Source organism: Typopeltis vanoorti, chromosome 26 (genome assembly GCF_054136105.1).
Source record: "Typopeltis vanoorti isolate ZY-2024b chromosome 26, IOZ_Tvanoo_1.0, whole genome shotgun sequence".
NCBI classification, from domain to species: Eukaryota; Metazoa; Arthropoda; class Arachnida; order Uropygi; family Thelyphonidae; genus Typopeltis; species Typopeltis vanoorti.
The window spans coordinates 5,326,907-5,351,379 of record NC_143574.1 but is presented as its reverse complement, the minus strand read 5'-3'; the positions used below and the strand labels follow the sequence as shown (position 1 = coordinate 5,351,379).

The window sequence follows — 24,473 nt, the reverse complement described above, 5'->3', positions numbered from 1 at the left end:
TGATTCGTGCCCGCCATCAAAATAAGGATATTACGACTGCTGCCCAATGCTCCCTGAATACAGTAAAAACAATCAGGCATGAACTAGAGACTTGCAATGGTGACTACGAGGATGTAGCAAGAAGAAAGATCCCTAGCAGACGATCTGATTGCGTTCGTACAGCAGAATTCCTCGCAAATCTGCAGGAACAGGTGTTGAAGAACCCTGGCATTGGAATTCGGGCTTTGTTCGTGGAGTTGCTAACTGTAGTCAAGCCCTGGATAACAAGGGTAGCCAATGGTAGGCCGTATGTATGGCAGCAGGATTCGGCCCCTTGCCACACCTCTGGGAAAAGTCAAAAAATGGTTGTCTGAAAATTTCTACGACTTCACCAGTCCAAATGTTTGGCCTCCAAACTCCCCAGACCTTAACCCTATGGATTATTTTGTATGGGGCGCAGTTGAAAAAGACACCAATCGCACTTCCAGTAATACAAAAGCCCAGTTAATGGATAAAATTAAAACAGTTTTTGCGGCCCTTCCCAGGGAGACTGTAGCATCAGCTTGTTCGAGGTTCCGAAGCAGAATTGAAGCTGTGATCGATGCTAATGGTGGTTATTTTGAGTAAATCTTGTTGATAGTATTGTAATTAACTCTGCCTGTAATGTTTTTTTGTCAATTCATTAAATTTAATAGATACAAAGAAGATTTTCTTTTTCCTTACGAAACTGTCAAATTTATCCCGAACACCCTGTATATATATTCATCTTTTTTTTGACTGACTGAAACTGAGAAAATAGATAACAAGTTAATTTAATGGAGCACACAACATGTTTCATCAAAAATGACTTCTTCAAGTGTGGTAATACTTAAAGCAAATTAAAAAACATAAAAAAACCCATAAAAACACTATGCTATTTTATGGTTTTTTTTGTTTTTTTAATGTGCTTTAAGTGTTACCACACCTGAAGAAGTCATTTTTTGATGAAACATGTGGTGTGCTCCATTAAATTAACTTATCGATTTTCTCGGTTTCAGTCAGTCAAAAAAAGATGAACATATCCAATCACCGAGTCAATGTAACTATTGATTACACACACACACACACACACACACACACACACACACACACACACACACACACACACACACACACACACACACCTCTATTCACATGTGCAAATGATTCAGTTATCTGCCTTTCGCCATGTTGACAAGAGATTAATTAAAATCAACAATACCAGTAAGATGATCTTTATGAAATTACTGTTGTAGAGGAAAACAGTGTTTTACATATAGAGATATGCTTCCTATTTTATTTTATTTTATTAATTTTATAATAACCATGCTAGTTTTCTTCCATTACTGTAGATAATCAAGAGTTGACTGTCTAGAAAATCTATCCTTTCTAAAGTATAAAACATACAAGGCCCAGCATAAGTAGAAAAGAGTTAATAGAACAGACACCATGTTACATGCTAACTCCTGCCCCCTAGTGATGAACACAGCATGCACACAGTGTTGAGGAAGGAGGATGCTAGGAGGAAGGAAGAGGACAAGGAGACACAGGAGATTGTGCTACACTTACTGCTGCCTCCAGGAGACTCCACTAGGGAAGGAAACAGAGACAACAGGTTCAAATGCTACAGTGCAAGGTATATGCTATCAAGCAAGCTGAGTCACTCAATGCTTACACCTTTTTTTTAAATATATGTATATATACATATATATATATATATAAAAGTGTAATAAGGAGCAAATTACCAAAGAATAAAAATAGGACCCAATATAGTCCAAACACTTGAAATGTGTGCAAATTTGATTAGCAACTGTGAGAATATGATTATTGCATGTATCTCAAAATTGGTAGAATGCTCCCACAATGTACTCATCATTCATTCTAATATATTTGTGCAAATACAAAACTATACCTATGTGTATATATATATACATACATATTTTTTTCAAAATTGAATAATTTATGTCATTTAAATTAAAAAAATATTACATAATTTAAATCTTTAATCCAACAGTACACCTGTTTCTCTCTTTCTCTCACTGATGTAAATATGTAAACAATGTAGTACTACTGCTACATACATAGTATTACAGTATTTTTATTATCATTTTTTAAGTGTTACTTTAAAATAATGCAGATTTAAACTTCTTACATATATATAAGGAGCCCTAATAAATGGTAACCCTAATATATATATATATCTATATATATTAGGGTTACCAAGTAATTTTATAAGCTTGGTTATTTAACTCATAATCCCAAGTATGCAAACAATTAAGTTTGCACCTGAAACATAGTTCAAGTCTGAAGATGGTACAACACCAGGGCAACTCATTGTAAAGGTGGGTAAAGCTCTGATCACTATTGTTAGTATTTTCCCATAATGTAAAGCACATCTCACTAAAAGATGTATATTGCAATGCATTATGGGTGGGGTCACTACCCAGACTAGTTTCAACCTTTTTTGAGTCTCCTCAATGAGTAGCTAGACCATAAATACCAAGGTTTTAGTAATACAGAGCCTTATCAACTTTACCTATAGAAGTTGCTGCAAGGCGTTTTTATTTTTAATAAGAATCTCTGGAGGAGATATAGATGTAATTCATTTTTTAACTTGGGGATACGGTATATTAGGGTTACCAAGTAATTTTATAAGCTTGGTTACAATGAGTTGCCCTGGTGTTGTACCATCTTCAGACTTGAACTATGTTTCAGGCACAAACTTAATTATTTGCATACTCGGGATTAGGAGTTAAATAACCAAGTTATTTTTAAACAGAGTTATTTTCATTATGGTTTCAATTACTTCTTTGATTGTGGGTATAACAATGTCTTCTGCAATTGTATATGGTTTTCCTTTTTTTGCTATATCCTTGTTTATTGTCAGCTTCTGCAGGTGCTTTCATAAATGATTTTATAGTTGGTCGATGTGTGTATTTCTCTTTCAGTTCTTTAAAAAAATCAAGATCTTTATCTTTCTTATCGGGATGAAGTCTTTGAAGATGATCTTTCATTTTTGCTGTTTTCGTTGCATCGTTACTAAAAGTTTTCTCACAAAGAAGACACATAGGCCTCGTTTTGTTTCTTAATGAAGCAATAAACTCAAATTTTTAACATTCTAACAAATATTGTCTGCATTTCTTTTTAGAATCTGAAGCTGCCATTGTGGTTACTGGAGTTGTAACAAAATAATTAATGAAGTCAGCAGGCAAAAGTAATAAGCCTAAATAATATACCTACTCACGTATTTCTATAGGATGTACAAAATTTACCAGAGAAGTTTAGTTCATGAATGAATAACGATTGAATTATAATATGTATGCTGATGAATTTTAGAACATTAACGCTCACTTGTATGTCGATATGCAAAAATGAGACTGGGATTGAATACATGTAAGTAAATAAGCAACTACGCACATGTTGCAATCTCGCTCCCACCGCACCGGCCAGTTGGGAACCACAGACATCCATTTATTGGTAAATACGTCATTTTGGCCCTTGATTGGCCTCCGTAATTTTTATGACCTTGCTCCATCTTACAGGTCCTATTCATGTCACTGTTCCCACAATTCACTCTTAATTGCATTGTCATCAGGATGGAGGTAATCTAAGTTAACCGAATTAAATATTACCCATACAATAATGTCTTATATTTTTCTCTCTACCCCTAACAATGTTATATCGACCCCTGGGGGTCAATATAACATTGTTAGCAGTGGTCACTTTGGTGACCACTGCTGTAGAGGCCGAATAAAAATAAACTTAATTCAGAGATAGAGTCATGTTAAATGTGATCTTACTGTGTAAACGATACCTGGAAACTGATTGAAGCGACACCTATTTAGGTTAGGGGAGTGTTCCAGAGCTGATGCTAATTTTAAAAATAGTCTTTCACACCAATAGCAACTTCTATACAGCACAGTGTCTTTTTACATTAAATCTTATCTTATGTGAAGGGATATCCAAAGCCTAGCCTGCCAGTTTCAACTTGCTCTCTCTCTCTACAAAGCAGGCACTTGGAACTTTATACACTCTGGGATATGCAAGTGGATGCATCTGATCCTTCAAAGAACAATAGATGAAGGTTAATAGCTGGATGGATGGATGGATGTAAGGTTTGAAGGAGGTATGGAAGCTATTTAAGAAGTTTAAGGAACCTCAATTTTTGTCAAAACTCCTATAGAAATACAACCTTACAACCACATACACAGCACATAAAAATTTGGCAATCCTTATCTGCTCCACTAAAGACCAGCCACATTCCCTGGACCTACCAGGTACTTTGCAATTTCAAGCTCTCCTACTACTGACAGCCAATATCAGAATTTCTGAACCCAAGGACTACATCTAGTTCTGCCATTACAGCCACTCAGGACTTGCTAATTATGATTTGAACACCCACCACAGGATATGCTGGAAGAAGGCCACTCTATTACACTGCAGCAAATACAAATATAAGAGGCTGTTCCTCGAATCTGCCACACCCTGAAAAACTTTCCAAACCTTGAAACATTTGGGTACATGAGAATGCCCCAAATTATTATTATTATTATTATTATTATTATTACGGGTATCTCCATGGAGTCAGTAGACTCATCGCGGGAGACCCAAACTAGCAAAACAATATCTGTCATATCTCTTCTTGAATTTGGGAAGCACTCATCCTCAGAACTTCAGCCCAACAGCCAAGGCCACCAAATCTATCCACTAGGGGATGCCATTTAGGATTCTATCTATTGTATATTCTATCTATTCTATTGTGTGCACATATAACTGTTTTTGTGATCCCTGTATTTTGGCAATAATATAATGTTGCCAAAATACAGGAAAGTATTAATTAAAGTAATTATAATTAAAATTTTAGTATACATTGTTATTTCTGAAAAATAAGTTATGAGTAACCAACATATAAGCCTATCTACCAGAACAACAGGAATGCAGTCAGGAATACATATCCATATTTAAAGTTGAAAGAGTCATCAAAACTCTGAAATGTGGAAAGGCAGCTAGAGTAGATAAAATTTGGAAAGAAATGCTCAGATATGGAGGTATAAAAGTTTTATAGTGGCTGCACTGCATAATTCATAAGTCCTGGTCAAAGGATTGAATTCCAGATGACTGGAGTAGAACTCTCATAGTAACCATCAATGAAAAAGGGAAATAAAACTTAATGTGAGAATTACAGAGATATTTCCCAGGTGAGTGTTCCTTGGTAAGATGATTTATGCAAGTACACTTGATAAACAGCTAAGAAAAATTGTGGAAGGGAAGTATGGTGAAGAAAGCTGGATTCAGGCCAAAGAGAAGTTGTCAGGATCAGATTTTCACTTTAAAACAAATAAGTGAGAAATCTTTTGAATATAATAAGGATATGTATTTAAGTTTTGTTGATCTAGAAAAGTCATATGACTGAGAGCCAAGATGAAAGCTCTTCAAAACACTACATTTATATGGTGTAAATGGGACATTATATCGAGCAATACATAGTCTCTATTTAAGCTGTAAGTCAGCAGTTAGAAGGAGCTACAGGAAGATGGTTTGATGTTAAAGCAGGTGTGTGACAAAGGCGCATGTTATCTTCACTGTTATTCATTATCTACATGGATCACATTATCAAGGAAAGTTTTATTAAATCTGATATCAAAATTGGCAATGCTAATCTTAGATTTTTACTTTATGCAGACGATGTCATACTTCTGAATAAATCCAGTACAAGTCTGCAAGATTTCCTAACTAAATAACTGCTGTAATTGAATTGACTAAATTGAATCCTATCCTATTCTTCTCATCTGTCCCTTAGGACCAGTTGAGTTTCCTTAATGAGAGGTTTATGATGCATCAATGCGGTCGGTTCGTCACTCCTCTGCTGCATCCTCTAAGGGCAATATTCATGACTGTAATCTCTGTGTGTTCGGGTGACCGGTTTGCCTGTTCTGGGGAATGAAAAACCCAAGTTTCTGAGTGAATAAAAACCTACCTCCATATGAGACTAGCTAACTCACCTTTCGTCGAAAGAGACCAGATAAAGGTTCCTCATGTCACTGATGTGAATCGAACCCAGGTCTTTACAACCAAAGGGTTTCATCTGTATCAACTGAGCTATGGAGGCTCCTAAATTGAATAATGGCTGTAATTGAATTGACTAAATCGAATAATTGTTGTGATGAATTCAAAGATTCATCAGAGAATCCCACACTGACTGTTATTCATGAAATGAACATATTTCTTTCATCTTTCCTTCAACTTATTCACTGACAAAGTTAGGATGATCATTGGAAACACATCCCATAATCACCACTCTCTCTAAGCAAAAAATCAAACTTTTGTTATTACATTAATCCCAGGGATGACCCTCTTGTATCCTGTCATGTGTTGAAAATTCTCTTCAGCACTTATTTCATAAAATCTCCTTGGAAAAATATATATTTCTAACATCATATTTTCTGCCTATAAACTAAACTTACACACAAACTTCAGAGTTTTGCAGGGAGCACTCAACAGGCAGTCAGTATTTTATTCCTTTCTGGATTGTCTTGAGAACATGCACATCTCTAAGAAACCCACACAAGCAAATCTGTGAACAATTCTCTTCATTCTCATCTTCGCCAATCAACAACCAAATCAGTTTGTGCCATTAAATAATTCAGAATAAAAATGTAGAAATGTTGATATATTTAAATGTAGCTTAAACAAAATCTTGTTTAGAAATGGGAAAGGATATACAATAAAAGAAAAATATTGCCAAAATGTTAAAACAGCCTGAAGACCACTGAAACAGGAGAGAAACTAAATTTAACGATCAGAAGAGCAGTGATAAAATCCACCATATGATTTCATTTCCCCTTCTATCTCTTACAAGGAGCTGTATTTAAGTTTTGTAGAGCTGGTAAAGCATGTGATAAGGTGCTAACAGAAACACTGTTCAAAGTACTATAATTATATACACAATTTTGTCATGTTACAATCACCCCCCCCCACACACACACACAGAATTGTGCAAGCCCGTTTTCCATTAGTGGGATTGTATGCAGCCAAAATATGCATGTTTATCAGTAGAGATAGAGATAGAGAGAGAGAGATCTAACTGTACAGGGGGAGACTGTCACAACCTGTTATTTTCAACATGCTAAAAACACTTGGCATCAGTAGGATAATTGTGTATCGGATTATTAACCATTTTATAAAGATACATATCTGACTGCCGAAGAACAAGTAAACCAGGCTGTGTTAGGATGCAACAGCTTGTAAGGGCTGTGAAGCCAAGCGTCCACTGTAATCCTGTGAGAATGCAGAAAGTGATGTCACAAGGGATGAACACTTCCTAACACAATAACTTATGTGGCAGAGGATGATAAAATCAAAGGTACTTCTGCAGCGCGGTATGAAAACAACAGACACAGAGATATTCTTTTCACAGATGAGATTTTCACCAATGAAGAGTTTAACTGTCAAAACGATTGGATATATGCCCTGGATGGCTGCACAGTACCCAGGATTCAGAGAGGTCATCACCTCATGTCAGAGCTGGTTCGGTGTATCCAATTTGCATTTCTGCGAGAAAGAGGTCAAAACCTCTGTCAAAGTGAATCAAGACACTGTGCTGGGGCCTGTGGTATGGCCCCTGAACAACACCTTGTTTCACAGTAGGCAGTGGACCTTCCAATAGGAATCAGCTCCTGCACACAGGGCAAGGACCACACATCACTAGTTGGAGGCAAATGTGCCCAGTCCCATATCACCATCTGAATCGCTGTCTGAAAGTCCCGATCTGAATCTATTGGACTTCAAATTGTGGTCAGAGCTTGAGAGAGAGAGAGAGAGAGAGAGAGAGAGAGAGAGAGAGAGAGAGTAACCTGCAAGAAACAACACCTCAGAATTGCCAGCTTGAAGGTGGATTTGGAGCAAGCAATGGCAGCATTTCCATTGAATGTTGTGCATGCACTATTGATATGTGGCTTCACAAACTTCAGGCATGTGTGAAGGCATAAGGGGGGAAATTTCGAAAATTAAGTGCTGCTATATGCATGTTATACATGTGGGTTGTATATACTGAAAACTGTAAACAATCTCCTGATAGGTTAAAGGTTATGTGCTGTTCAAGTTCTAACAGTATTTATGGCTAGAGTACATAGTGTAAATGGAATATTATATTGAGTAATATACAAGTAAAAGTTCTACATCCTCTATTTTCTGATTTCCAGAGTATCAAACCTTAATGCTTACTCCCTTTAAACTCTCATATTCAATCATTCAGTTACTTAAGCCTGTTCAGATACTACTAAAGAGCCTACTGCAAGAATAGCAATTCAGTTTTTCATCATTATCATCCATATAATTCATATCTCCTACAATCAAAACACAATATCATTATCATGTTACTTCAGGCACAGGTAGATTGTTATGTCATGTTTTATTTGACCATGGGACTGGAAAGAGAAACTGTTACATGCTTTCTGTCTGCAAAATTGACAGGCAAATTACAAAATGAGGCATGTGTTTTCCATTGAATGTAAAACTATGTAGAAGAGAAAGGAGTTATTGTTTTCAGAAAATATAACAGGTGTAGTCAATTATATTTGATCCTACAGTATATAGACACAGACACAAATCCTTTGAATATGACATCTAAAGAGGAAAAGAAGAGGAATAAATACATTCATTATCAGACACAGTTCAAAATGAGTAATGGAACAATGCACCTCATTTGCTAGTCTCACAAAATGTTCTACAAGGGAAGAAATCGGGGAATTTTCTTGAGTCATTAAAGAAGGCAGCTGACATAATGAAAGATGATCTAATAAGCTGATCCTTATTAGAGATTAATAGAAAATGAAAACCAAACATATAGCAATGTTTTGGGAAAATTTAGAGAAAATGGCAAAGCTACCACTAATGATAAGTACCTGCTTGATTTCTGTTTGAAAAACTGACTAGTCATCATTAACATTATGTTCCAACATAAAGAGGTGCATAAATTCACATGGAGAAAACACAAAAATAAGAAAAGTCTTGTTGACTATCTCTTTGTGCTGGTTCAAGACATAAAGGTATACAGAGGATTTGAAAGAGAAAGTGATAATCATTTAGGTTTCAGCAGAATAAAAGTGAATATTATATACAAAATAAAAATATGTAACGAATACTTAAAAAGAATCAAAGTGGAGCGGCTTTCAAAGATAAGTGTACATGCAAATATATAAATACTGAAAAAATGAAACAGTCTGAAAATAAGAACAAACCTTGAAATGTCAGTGGAATGTTCTGAAGAAAATATTGATTGATTTAGCTAGGGAAGCATGTAGTGAATATGTTTATAAAGAATGAAAAATCCAAACTTTATGGTGGACCCAAAAAGTTAAACAGACAGCCCTGGAAAAGATGGAAGCATAACAAAAGTTCCTGCCAAGTAAGTCAGTAGAAGCCAAGAAAGCATACACAGAAAAATGTAAGATAGCTAAGCTGCATGTAAAAGTGGATAAGCAAAAATCATGGGATGATACAGAAGATAAATATCACAAAGATGGTAAAATATACTGTCAAATGCATCAGAGATGATAAAGGCGATACAGAAACTGAAGGAAGATAAACAGTTTCGATATCTCGACTAATTATTTTTATTATAATTTTATTATGTTGATGATGTTTTTATAATTTGGAGAAACGCTGAAACAGTGCTTTTTGACTTTCTAACAAAGATAAATTCCTTCCATCAGAAAACAAAATTCACCTTGGAACTTGAGAAGGATAGACAACTACCATTTTTAGATATCCTAATCAAAAAACAATCAGATGGACATATCAGCCTTAAAGTTTACCGTAAACCAACCCATACTCACGTTATCTTCACTTCTCATCTACTCATCACATTTCTCAAAAACTTAGCATCATACACATGCTCAAAAATAGAGCCACCTGCATCATATCAGAAGAAAAAAGACCTACAGGACATTAACTCATACATCACAGACCCTGGTAAACAACGCCTATCCAAGAAATTTAATTAAAAAGATTCTTCACAGAAACCCTACACAACAACAATCTGCCAAGACTCAATATAAATCCTCAATTGCCATCCCTTATGCAGGAACAGTGTCAAAAAAGATTGCTACACTCTTCAAATCTTTTGAAATTAGAATAACTTTCAAAACGATCCAAAACGTATTAAGGTCACCAAAAGGCAGCCATGCCTTCTTCAAATACGATGGAGTATACAACATCCCTTGTGGTTTAAATTACACAGGTCAGACATCAAGAAGTCTTGAAATAAAAAAAAAAAAAAAAAAGGAACATGTAGGGGATGTTAAAAACAACAGAATAGATAGTACCGGATTAGCCCCCCCCCCCCACACACACACCCACTTCTTCAACACAAGCCACACCATTGAATGGGACAAAAGTTCCATGCCTTATCTAGAAGAAAATTTCCGGTGTCGGAATTTCAAAAAAGCCAGGGTGGTTTGAAAAATTAGAATTTGAAGTTTTCTAATTTGAAAAATTAGAAAACTTCACAGGCTCCTTAAGAGAGTCACGTCTTAGCCTGTAGAAGTTACCAACAGATTAAAGCCGTTTAACTCTATACCCCCCCCCCCGTATTTACGGACTCCCAAAAATACACAAAGAAAACATGCCATTACGTCCCATAGTGGATGGCATTGATTCCCCCACATACAAATTAGCTAAACATTTGGCCAAAGAGCTCACACACCATCACACATAAAAAAACTCAGCCCATTTCAAAGCCAGCATAGAAAACCTTACACTCCAACATACTGACATAATGGTCAGCTTTGATGTGTCCTCTTTATTTACAAATGTCCCACTCAAGGAAACTTTAGAGCTAATCCAAGCTAAATTTTCTCCCGATATCTCAGCCTTATTTCAGTTCACAATGAACTCAGGCTATTTCGTTTGGCAGGGAAAATTCTACAAACAAATAGAGGGGACAGCCATGGGTTCACCACTCTCCCGACCCTTGGCCAATTTCTTTATGGAGACCTTTGAAGAAAAAGCCTTAGCCTCTGCCCCACAAAAACCAACCATATGGCTTTGCTACGTTGATGATGTGTTCGCTATTTGGTCACATGGCTCTGAAACACTTCTCTCCTTCTTAACACACTTAAACAACCAACACCCCAGAATCAAATTCACTCTGGAAAAAGAGGAAAACAACAGCCTCCCTTTCCTAGATACACTAGTCACCTGCCAGCCTAATGGATCCTTGGTTTTCTCAGTTTACAGAAAACCCACCCATACAGGCAGATACATTCACCAACAATCCCCCCCCCCCACACACACACAACAATATGGAGTAGTGTAAACACTATACAACAGGGCTAAACTAATCTGTTCAAACGACTTGGCCCTAAACACTGAACTAAACCACATCCTCAACACTTTCTCAGCCAATGGCTACCCCCCCCCCCTCAAAAAAAAAATCCAAAAAATATTAGAACCTACAAACCACAGATCCCCCCCCCACACACACACAACAAGGATTACTCTAAATCCATCACCATTCCCTACATCCGAGGCACCTCGGAAAAGATTACCAAAATCTTAAAAAAACATGACCTGACCTCCTGTTACAAACCTTACAGAAATTTGGCATCCCTTATCCGCTCCACTAAAGACCAACCACTTCCCCTAGACCTACCTGGTGTTTACCAGGTCCCTTGCAGTTGTAAACTGTCTTACTTTGGCAAAACAGGCAGGACAGCGAATATCAGAATTTCTGTACACAAGGACTGCATCCGTTTTCACAAATACAGTCATTCTGGGCTTGCGGACCATGCTCTGGATACACACCACAGAATACGGTGGAAGAAAGCTACAGTGATACACCGTAGCAAATACAAATTTGAAAGACTCTTTATGGAATCAGCTTCAGCCCTAAGAAATTCTCCAAACCTCAACAAATTTGGTTGTATGCGACTGCCCCAAATTTGGGAGGCCTACATCTGCAGACCTTCAGCCCAACGGCCAAGAACACCATCAGGACTGTTAGGAGAACAATAGCTTCATCTCTTCATTCCCAGTTTCTGTGTTGTAGTGCCTACGTGCACGTAACTTTTTTGTAAGTAGAAAATGGCAATGTGACGTTGCCGAAATATTGGAACATATTTATTAAAGTTTAATTTAATTTATATCCTTAACTACGTTGTTCTATTCCGTAAGTGTTTTAATAATGCATAACCAACGTATAAGCCTGTCTACGAGAATTCATTTAGTGCAGCCTTTTATCCTGTTGAGTGCTATGACATGACACCTTTATGCGTGATTCGAAAATTTTAATGTTTACCTGCTTTCTACTTGAAATCATCAGGTATACAAATTGCCATAAGCTTGTTCATCTGAATTTTTATGGTTGTAATTTTCAGAAATAGAGTTCGTCATTTGGTTGTAGACACTGCACAGCGTATATATACAGGCATACCCCACTCATACAACACATTAAGTTGTAGATCATCTTTGTATAGCGAATAGTTTAATAATGTTTTAAGCAGTTCTATATGTGTGTAAATGATGTAAATAAAGCATTTATTTACCTTGCATATGCAAATGAAAAATTTAGAATAATTTTCTTAAACAAAAAAAAAAGATATTCTGAATAGATTGGTCTAAGGGAACAAGTCAACCAGTTTGGTTATCTATCATGTCAATAAGATTGTCATGCTTATGCATAACTGGAGTAAAAAGTGTAGCATTTTTCACTTTACTAAGAACTTTATTTTAAACTGTAATAATACAGCGAGAGGTAAGCTTAGCTGGCATGCTGTTTCAGTGTTTAATACAGCATCATTATTAAATTTAATAATTTCAATCTTAGTATGGAATGTAACAGGTTTATGCATCTTCTTCTTTTCAATGGATGCAATGCACTCTTACTTTGAATTTTATCTGCCATTATTAACAAAAATAAAATAATCGCTATAAACAGTTTATAATTCCCAGTGAAACACCAAAACACAAAGAGATATATGGAGCAACAACATCATAAACAAACAGTTCATGAAAACTGCACATGGTACTTCAGTTGATTCACAGAAGTACCATGTTGCTAAAACCATCATAATGGGTGACTCCAGCATTGTATAAATGAGCTTAGTTGTAATTAAAAATCATTGTATGAGCAATTGCATCATCATAAATGGGTACTGATCATAACTGAAAAGTGTCATATGAGTGGATCATCATAAAGGAAAGCATCGTAAGGCAGGGTATTACTCTCTCTCTCTCTCTCTGTGTGTGTGTGTGTGTGTGTGCGCGCGCGCGCGTGCGTGTGCACGCACATATAGGAGAGTGTCTGTAGCTCATTTTATATCAATAATGTCTTCAGTTAGAAAGACCTGAGTAAAATCTCATCTAGGATGAAAAGAACCTTTATTAGGGATTTTCAAGCAAGGGTAAATTAGCCAGTCTCATATGAGGTGGGTTTTTCCTCCCAAAAACTCAGGTTTTTTATCCTGCTAAACATAGCAGGCAATGCAGAAAGGATTAATTGTCCTATCATAAGCATTACTCAAGGTTCAAGGATATTTTGGCCAGGAGAGGCCAATGAACCAAGCCAAACAAGAAAAACTAAGATAATATACAGTAGAGTCTGGTTAATCGGGGCAGCCGTTTATTTGGGACAAATATTGAAGAATGGAAATAAATTGAGAATATAACCCAAAGTTGCTTCACTTATTTTGGCCCCCTTGCCACTTTATTTGGAGAGTGGCTGTAGATGATGCAAATAATGATGCTGTATTGCACAGAGAATGCTGCTGTCAGTCAGCCCTGGGATACAGAGTATAGAGGGTGCACATATTTTGACAGTATAACAATTCTACTTACAATGAATGCTAGGTAGCATACTTTTGATTAAACAGGTATGCATGTTAATGTTTTAGTAAAAAGTGTTAACAAACAGTGTAGTGATTTCATTTTTGTTTGTTTTTATAAGGCCCCTGTCAAGATTCCAAGGAAAGATCTAATGTTAGCAAATGAAATTGTCTTACTTGACAAAATAAAAAGCCAACCATCTAACACCAGTCATCATCTTGTGAGAAGAATGGGTATCGCGTAATCGACAAAAGAGAAAATCCCAAAAACGGAAGCGAGAAGGCAAGGATCCAGATGTTGAGGTGGCTCTCAATCAATAGTTCTCTATTGTAACTGGATGAGGTGTGTATGTTAATGGTCAAATGGTTAATGGTTAAAAACCAAATCAGAAGAGTTAGCTAGAAAGCTATGCCATGTGAGCTTCAAAGCTACAGATGGTTGGTTATTGCAATATGAAACTAGACATGTAATAAAATTTAAGAAGGAACATGCTGAGAAGGACAGTGCTGATACTGCAAGAACCCTGAACAGTGAAAATCAACTAAAATACCTGAATTACTGCAGACGTTTAGTCCTAATGACATCTAATGCTGATGAAACAGGTCTGTTTTACCATGCTACACCAGACGGTTCCACTGAGCTATAAACTTGCAGTGCTGTTAGGTTAAAAAAAAAAAAAAAGCAATGGATTGCATTACTGTATTGTGCTGCTGTAACATGTCGGGAAGTGACAAACAAGCTGTTGGTTATTGGAAAAAGCACCAAGCCTCTTTAAAGGGCTTAGAATGGACAGTTTGCCAGTTCTGTATTATGCCAACAAGAATGCATGGACGACTTCTGTTATTTTTCAGGAATGCTAATGAGTTGGGATGCAGAATTGCAATGAAATTCAAGAAATATTCTTCTGCTTCTGGACTACTGTGTGGCACATCCTCAATTAGATTGTTTGAAAAACATTCAAATTGAATTTCTTCTTGCTAACACCACGTCCCTGGTACAGCCAATGGACATAGGAATCATAATAAAATTTGAAGATATTATATCACAGATGGTTGGTACACTTCATCCTTAAAACAATTGAAGAAAATCTATGATGTCATCTTCAACAGCCAAAGAAATCAGCGCAAAGGTTACCATTTTACAGGCAGTATCATTTGTTGCAGATAGTTGGCAAGAAATAAGTAGCAAACCAATTCAAAACCACTTTGTTCATTGTGACTTTAGAAATTCAGACCAGGAAATGCCAGATATGACTGATAATGAAAATGAAATCATTTTTGAACTGACACATCAGAAATTACGAGGAGTTTTTATGCATTGACAATACTTTCAATGTTACAATGAAAATGAAGATTGTGAGGATGCAATTGCTGAACAAATTGCAACAAAACATCTGAAGAGCATGGAAGACAAGGAAAGTAATGAGTATAACACACCTGAACTTGAGCGAGTGACTAACCAAAAAATTTATTGCTTGAATTACGATGCTGCTTTATGTAAGAAGACAATGAAGGTAGTCCTTTATCTGAATTAGATACCTGTGTTGATTTTGTTCAGTTGCAGTCTAGAAAGGGAACACATCAGGGTATACTTGATAAATTCTCCAAAATAATTGTTAGGGAAAATATGCTTTGTTGATAGATACCTATATATAATTAACCTCTTTAGGGATACTGACACATATGTGTATGTTTATTTATTTATTTTTTTTTTAAATAAAAACATGGTTAACAAATGTATACTGAAAGTTTGTCTATTTTTAATTTTGAACTTTTTGTGGTATTTTAGCTTTTCCCAAAATTTTGCATAATTGGGGCAGCCACTTAATTCGGACAAAGTGTGTGTGTGTGTGTGTGTATGTATATATATATATATATGTATATGTAGAAAGTTTTTTAACTTTGGTATATTATGTATTCAAGATACCAAGTGATTTTATATAAACTTGGTTTTTAATCCTATTTCCCAAGTGAGCAAACAGACCAGTAAGTCAAGTTTGCACCTGTACGTAGTGCAAGTCTAGGCAACTCATGGTAGTGCCACTTTTACCACGAGTTGCCTAGACTTGCACTACATGCAGGTGCAAACTTAACTTACTTGTCTGTTTGCTCAATTGGGAAATAGGAAAAAAATAAAAAACTTTCTACATTTATCTCTCATCCTGAGATTTTATTTAATAAGGTCAAAGCACCTTATGGCAACTTGTTAAGGTAAAATTCATAAGCTCTGCATTACTTCAACCTTAGCATTGTCAGGTCTGACTCCCACTGATGAGACCTCAATAAAGGTCGAAACCGGTATGGGTACTGACTATTGCCTTTAATGCATAGCATCATACATCTCCATAAGGGGATGTGCTTTACATTAAAGGAAAAATACTAAGGAAAGTGATCAGAGCTTAATCCCCTTTTACCACAAGTTGCACTACCATGAGGTGCCTAGACTTACACTAAGTGCAGGTGCAAATTTGACTTACTTGTCTGTTTTGCTCAATTGGGAAATAGGATTAAAAACCAAGTTTATATAAAATCACTTGGTATCTTGAATATATATATATCAGTGGCGTAGCTAGAGGGGGGGGGGGAGGATGGAGTGCCCCAGGCAGCACTTTGAACCTTTTTGAACTTTTACAGTTAATTTTAAAATACAGTCTCGAGAACTCATTTCCATATATTGTAATACTACTGTGAATTTTCCTCACAATTTCATGTAAGTGTTGCTAGTTCTGAGAGGAGTTTTTCTAAATAAAATTGATTAAGAATTACCTACATTACTATGAAATAGATTTCACCAATGTCATCGATGATTATGCTAACAGAAAAGCAAGAAAAATCACATTTTACAATGTTGAAATTAAAGTTTTACTTAAAAAAAAACATAGCGTTTTAATTTATTTCCCTATATGTCGTTTTGACATTTTGTAGTATTTCGGGTGTGTATTGAGAGGGATGGCAAAAGCTCTAGCTACACCACTGATATATATATATATATATATATATATATAAACAGTAGCCTATAAGTCAGAACATTCTGTAGAAAGGGAAACCATCTCTGTGAAGCCGAAAACGGAAATTTTTTTTATAACATAACAAATAAAAAAAATAAATCTAGTAATGTTAAAAACTTATGCAGCTGTTTCGCAAAGACAGGTCCTTTCTATGTCATGCCACATGACTTATGGGTCACCCCCCCCCCTCTCCACACAAACACAACAATCTGACATCCATTTATTCCGTTAACCCACGAAAGGAAGAAATAAATTTATAAAAATAAAAAAAAATATGGAGGGGGGATTCCTTTGGTTTTTGGATTTATTTCTTATTAATCCTTTAATATTACAAATGCATAGAACAATAGCAGTTGAGTTCAACACACATGATTTGTTCTCTGCGCTGTGTGTGCATCTGTGTTGGAAGTATTTCAAGAGTGAGTGAGACAATTCACAAAGCCATGTTGCCCCTCATACAGTATCATACTTTTATCCACCCATTCTTGAATTCTCTTTTTGACCAATTTTTCCAGTAATTTTACCGCCACGCCTGAGATACCGATTGATCTAATTTGCTACTGCAGTCTTAGAACCTCCCCTATGCAATGGAATTATTTTGCCCTCTTTCCACTTCTTTAGAATCCTAGCAGAGCTGAGACTTAAATTAAAGAGCCTACTCAGAGGCATTGCCAGTTCCCTTGCACATTCTCACAAAACCTGAGCTGATATCCTATCTAATCCCACAGCTGTATTTACATTGGGATTCTCCAATTCATCCATCTCTGTTCCCACATTAGCGTCTGTCACATATGTTAAAGCAGTAACCTCATTAGGATGATATGATCTTGCAAAGTGGTCACTCAGTAACTCAATTATTTTATCTACTTCTATCACCTTGTGATCATCATCACTCATTAAGGTTAATCTTCCATAGTCATTCTTCTTCTTCTTACTTGTTGCCACATAATGAAAGAACTCTTTGGGATTTCCTTTGGCCTGCTTGGCTAGATTCTTCTCATAACCTGATTTTTCCTTCCTTGCTATGCTGTCACCTTTCTTGCCTAAGCTTTGTACTTTCATGAGATTGCTGGTCACCTTTCTCTTTACATACCCTCCACAGCATTTTCTTCATCTGACTCATGTTTAATGATATTACTCATCCATCTAACTCTCCTACTTGATTAACCCTCCCTACCTTAGGTATACAATTTAATATTGCTTCCTCTAGATGATCCTTAACTATCCTCCATATACTACTAACATCCTTACTCTGCAGTGTTTTATGCCATGCCACAGATTTAAGACTTCTTCCTAAGCTGGTCATAATCACCTGCATTGCAGTTCCACATATATCCATTCTTGACAGAATATTCCTCATGTTGTACAACCTCTCAATTCAATACTGCATGGTCACTTTCACCAACGTAGTCACCTTGGTTATGGATAGCTCTTCTGATTCTATGACCAGGTTCAATACTCTCACACCTCTAGTTCTGATTCTATGACCAGGTTCAATACTCTCACACCTCCATCACATGCTACCTCAAGTAGTTCTCTCTCAGTAGATGTATAAATTCCATTTCCTTCCTGCCATGCGATTGTTCTTCCTTCAAGTCTTTATCTCCATAGTTGAAGATATAGACTGGAAGACTTTTGTTAAATAAATGAAAGCTGCTCAACTTTGAGCAGCTTTTGGAAATGAACCAAAGACTCAAATACACAAATATTTTAAGGCCAAATAAAAGAGTTTAAAAACAAAAACCAAACCTCTGAGATTCGATAGTAGAGTGTGAAGAAAACATTGATTGATTCAGATAGAAGCAAGTGGTAAGATTGTTTGTAAGGATAGAAAATTCAGAATTCCATGGTGGACTTAGGAAGTTCAAGAGGCAGTCAAAAAAAAACAAGAAACTGTATCAAAATTAAGTCAGCTTATGCTCTGAAAGAATAAAACAAAAGTCATTGGAAGACTTTGGTAAGAACATAGAAAATAAATATCAGGAAGGTAGTAAAATACTCTGGATGCTATTGAAAAAGTTTAAGGGAAGAGTACTATAAAAGGAATCAGAGATGATAAAGGTAACATGAAAATGAAAGATATTCTAGATGTCTAGAGTAATTACATTGAAAAATGCTAAATGAAACAAGCTGTCAAAAGTACAGTGGTAAAATCCTTCAAGAGGAATGCAATCAAGATTACATATTGATATTTAAGTAAAAAAAAAAAAAAAAAAAGCCGCCATCAAAAACCTGAATTGTGGAAAGGCAGCTGGTGTAGATGATAATTCAGAGAAAAATGCTCAAATATTCAGAATAAAAGTTTTACAGTGGCTATACTGTAATTCAAAAGACCTGGTCAGAGAGACAAATTCCAGATGATTGGAATAGAGTTCTCATAGGCCATCTATAAAAAAAAAGGAAAATAATGAATGTGAAAGTTAGAGGAATTTCCTTACTGAGTGTTCCTTGTAAGATTTATGCAGATATACTTGAAAAAGGCTACAAAAAATGTGGCATAGAAGAAGAACAACAACAACTTGCATTCAGATCAAACAGAGGTTGACAGGATCAGATTTTCACTTTAAGACAAATAGTTGAAAAATTGAGTTTTGGAAGGGCGTATGACAAGATGCCAAGTAAAGAACTGCTCAAAATGCTACAGTTGTATAGCATAAATTGGATATTATATTGAGTAATACATGGTCTATTTGAGTCATAAGTCAGCAGTCAGAACTGAAGGAAGTACAGAAGGATGATTGGATGTTAAATCAGGTGTAAGAAAAGGGTGTGTATTACCTCCACTGTTATTAAACCTGATATCAAAATTCCACTTCCAGGAACACTCTCTAAGAGTGTACAAAACAGTGGATCAATCTCCCAATTTTTCCATTTTTTATTTTATTTTTTTTTTTCTGGGGGGGGGGGGGGAACCATTTCAGCTGCATATCTAATTGGATTTATAAGAATCATACACGGAGACCATCTACATTCTCAACATCTTCAGGCCATAAACATCCCATTAGATAAAAGTGATATCCATAAAAATATGCAGATTACTTCACAAATATAACATTAATGTCACTTTTAAACCTCTCAAAAAATCAAACAGGATATCCAAGTCCTCCAATATTTCTCCTCGTCTCCTAGCCCACATGTGCTACCAAATCCAGAGCACTCACTTGTCTTTCATATGTGTAAGACAGAATGCACAATACCATCCTTTTCTTTAGTGTTACATGGTGATCAGCACAAAAAAAATGTACAATACCAGTATAAAAAGATCACAAATAACAAATTAGACTCAATAAATACAAGAGAAAATTGGTCTTTCTATTATACTCTATAGATAATTTCCATAGAAATGACTGGAAAATTATCTGATGCTTTGGTACAAATGGAAAGAAGCCTATAAGTTGTTAATTGACCACTGCAGTCTCAATAGTAATGAGGGCCTCTGTTGTAACGACTATATACAAAACTTTTTCAGATGATAAAATTGATCTCCCACCTAAATAAAGACAATCACATAAAAACTCATGCCTGTAACTGAATTCGAACCTGCAGGCTGTTTGCTGCCTGCGGCTTGGTTGGAGAACAGATATGCTAACCACTTGGCCAACCAGGTCATCAAATTTTATTATTTGTAAAAATAATATAAGCAGTTGTTCTTTCAAATAGATACAGAAAATTTTCAAAACTCGTCTGAGTTTTGAAATACATTTTTTTAAAAAAAAACAGAAGTAAATAAATTTGTATGCTTTTCTCCAATTTTGAAATAAAAAAGTTGTTTCAAATTTAAGTAAAAGTAAATGCTACTATGTCTGCATTTCTCAGGATAATAAAGACATTCTTGTAATGTCAATACATCAATGAAGAGGAAAAAGAGGGGGAGAGATAGAGAGAGAAATTAACTTATACTATCCTACCAATAATAAAGATGCCATCTTGGCCATGCTTTGGTTCTGTTTCAGTTCATCCAACACATTAATAATACTGATTATTATTAATGCTTATATAATACTTATATAACTAAAGCTTTGCTTTTGGTTGTAAATATTCAATGCATTATGTAAGAATTTTTAATAATTTTTGGTAAAAAGCTGGTAGTTATGTGCCTCACATTTTGTGTTATTTATGCATTTTTTAAAGACATTAGTAATTTACATTAACGACGATCATCATCTTCAACATGCTCTATTTTGGATTCCGCTTCTTCTCAGAGATGTTTTATCAAGTTCAAGTTGGAGCTCTGTGCTGGCCACTGCAATTGATGTTATTCTCTTCAAACTACAATTTGTTTACAATCAATGTTTTTTGATATGGAGCTTTAATGTTTTGGAAGAAGACACTAGTACCATAAAACTGACACAATTTTGTGTCAGTATTACAAAATGCCACATTGTTACCATGTCACTTCCAAACTTTACTATTGAGATAACAGAGTTTAAAAATGGCAAAAAAGTAAAGAGTATTCCTTAGGCTTACAGCATACCTAAATGTATCCATCAGATTGTAAGAGAGTGTAGCATGACCAATTTCCACTGCTGACAGTTCAGATTCTATGTCCTTTGTCTATGCCAATCAGCAATGTGCATTTGTTGTTTTTAATAAAGTTTTGTGAAGTGCAGCATTGCCATTCATCTTCATAGCATGAAATCTCTCTCTCTCTCTCTCACTGTGTCGCAGAATCGTTTAAGAGATTGCAAGCATTTATTGTGGCTGCTCTCATAACCAAAACCAAATTGTTTAATATATGTGGTAAGATAATGATCAGCCTTCTCTAGTACCCTTATCCCCTTTAGTCAGTATTTTTGGCTCACTTATTCCCCCCCCCCTTGGATTCGTGTCATAGTGGATGTCTACTTCTCCAGTATTTCCAAATGTGGACTACAGTTGCTGACAAGCAACATAATACTGACATTTTCACCTAATGAATTCTAACTATCATTTCCCTCTGAAATGTACATTTGATTGTGAAGAATCAAAATGATTCTTCACAACAAATGTTCTCCTTTAGTGCAGAGTTGCATCTATCTAATTTTGGGAATAAGAAGGTATCCTGCAGGATAGGATATCATGAACTGGAGTATAGTACAACTGCTACTAATGGACAAAAATGTCAAAAATTCAACATAGAGTGCTTTAAAAATATTAAAATAAAAAGATTTTACTTTGTGCTTTTTCAACTAAAAATAATAAAACAAAATAATAATATTGGACAATTATCATAACTTGTATCAAAAATTGTATTTATAATACACACATAACAGGAATAAAATAAAGAAAGGAGATCATATTTGATATAATAATGCTAACATAGAGGAACATTTGAAATTATCAAATTAAGATTCATTTTTAATTATTCCTCTATATTAATAATAATAATGAAAAAAATATTTAAAACTTACCAGTTTCACCTGTTGTAGCCACAACAGGTGTGCTTGGAGATCCACGTCCAATAGCATTCACAGCAATAACATAAAATTCATATTCAGTATATGGACTAAGATCACGAACAGTATAAAACATTGTTGTTATACCACTAATTTCACTATATTCCTGATTTGCCTGTTTAGGTTTATACTGAATTACATAGTATATTATATTTTCAGAGCCAATGTCATAAGACCATGACAGTCGTACTGAGGTTGCTGTTACATCTGATATTCTGACATTAGTTGGGGGGCGAGGAAGAGCTACAAAGGGAAAAGCAAAATGTTATTGATTCTAGAAAACACCACCATGCAAATGATACAAAATTATACACTAATTATTTTAATCATATATAAAACAAGTGCTGCACCTTCTCAGAGAAGGTGTAGCACTAATCATTAAAAAATGACTCTTAAACTTAATAGTTGATGTAAGACCAATTTCCTCTAGAATCATCTCAGTAAGATTCAAAGCAAAGGAAAAAGGAATATATATAAAAATAATAGAAGTTTATGTCCCAGACATGAAGAGGAGAAATATAGTCAATTTCTTGAACAACTGAAAGAAGAAATCAGTCAAATATCCTGATTATTAATGGGAGATTTTAATGCAAAGATTAATCAGTACTCTGAAGCAGAAATAATGGGAAAATTTAGTCATGGAGAGATGAATGAGAGAGGAGAGGACTTGATAAAATAAAACAAATCAGCATCCCACTTTCCATCACTCATGATGGAAAGTGGGATGTAGAGCTAGATACTTGAATTGGCTTAGCAAGTGTAATATTGCAGGAGCTTGGCCGCTTGGTAGTATTGAAGCAGGAGTTAAGCCAGTAGGCAAAGCTGGCTGTCTTCAATAGAGTCTATGTTCCCATCCTCACCTATGGTCATGAGAGTTGGGTAATGACCAAAAGAATGCGGACACGAATCCAAGCAGCTGAAATGAGGTTCCTTCGAGGGGTTGCAGGGCTGACAAGACTCGACAGAGTCAGAAACTCTGCAATTCGGGAAACCCTCAATACTCAACCTCTGCTTCTCCATGTTGAGAGATCACAGTTACATTGGTACAGGCACCTGGTCAGAATGCCACAAGAGAGGCTCCCTCAGCAGGCCCTCTTTGCCAAGCCAGAGAGTGGGAGGCACGTGGAAGGCCAAGGGCTCGCTGGATAGATTATATCCAAAACCTTGGATGGACGCGTTTGGGAATCCCACCAGAACACCTGAGCTTTGTGGCGGAGAATCGTGACCATTGGAAGTTCCTCTTGCAGCTGCTGCTCCCACAACCCAATTAGGAAAGGTGGGCCGTGAAGATGTGTGTGTGTGTGTAAATCAACTGTTAATCACAAATACCTTATTCTACCACAGGCCACAGCACAAATACACCTGGACATCAGCAAACAATGAAATCAAAAACTGTATACACTATATAATAGTTAATAAGAAATGGAAACACTCGTTCCAAAAAGTGTCAAATTATTAAAAAAGATTGTAATGGATACAAACCATGAACTACTATATACCAAACTAAAAATCAGTTTCAAAAGAAAGAGAATAAACCACCGAAAACAAAAGAAGAGGATGGTTTGGGTAGATGAGAAGAAGGAAAGCGTTAATCTATGTGAAAAGACTCTAGCAATATATGATAGCGGTTTTTTTTTTTTTTTTTTTTTTTTTTTTTTTTTTCAGATAGAGGGCGCCAAAATCAGGACTCTAGTCTTTGTGTTGCTGCTACAATTTTGTTAATGTACACCATGTTGTTTTAGTCTCGCGTATTGTGACAAACAGTGTTTTTGTGCTCTGAAGATGCTGGTTATAATACCAGCGAAATATCAGCATCAAGTTAATAAATTAATTATTTACTTAGTTTCTGTGTTCTATTATACCGTTAAAATAATAAACAACATTTTGAAATACAGTTGAATGCCAGCAGCTTAATAAATTACTTTTTTTTCTTTTTGTATATGGTGCTGTTAGTTAATACCATTGAAAATAGGTGATAATATGGATTACATTATCACTGGCATGATGCCTTCATAGTTTAAGATACGAATGTACAGCGATTGACCCTGCTTAATGGTGGGCGGGATAAAAATGAGTAAAAGCCGAAAAGTAAAAAGAAAATAAGTTATAAACTGGAAACCACAGATTCACAAATATTGTGGGGAAAAGTGAAACAGTGAAAGCAAGGGAGAAACCGAGTGATAAAATATTGCGCTGATTGTACTACCAGC

At 35.7% G+C, this 24,473-nt stretch overlaps 1 protein-coding gene across 4 annotated transcripts in view; it reads right to left on the bottom strand.

The window, feature by feature from the left end:
- The window catches only part of LOC150092284 (tyrosine-protein phosphatase Lar-like), a 1,042,795-nt gene that overhangs the window by 641,885 nt on the left and 376,437 nt on the right, over positions 1 to 24,473 (bottom strand). For all 4 annotated transcript variants that reach the window (XM_090415047.1, XM_090415048.1, XM_090415049.1 and 1 more), the window contains exon 9: positions 22,219 to 22,506. In XM_090415047.1, the coding sequence (XP_090271173.1) occupies positions 22,219 to 22,506 (288 nt within the window). The remainder of the gene's footprint in view (positions 1 to 22,218; positions 22,507 to 24,473) is intronic.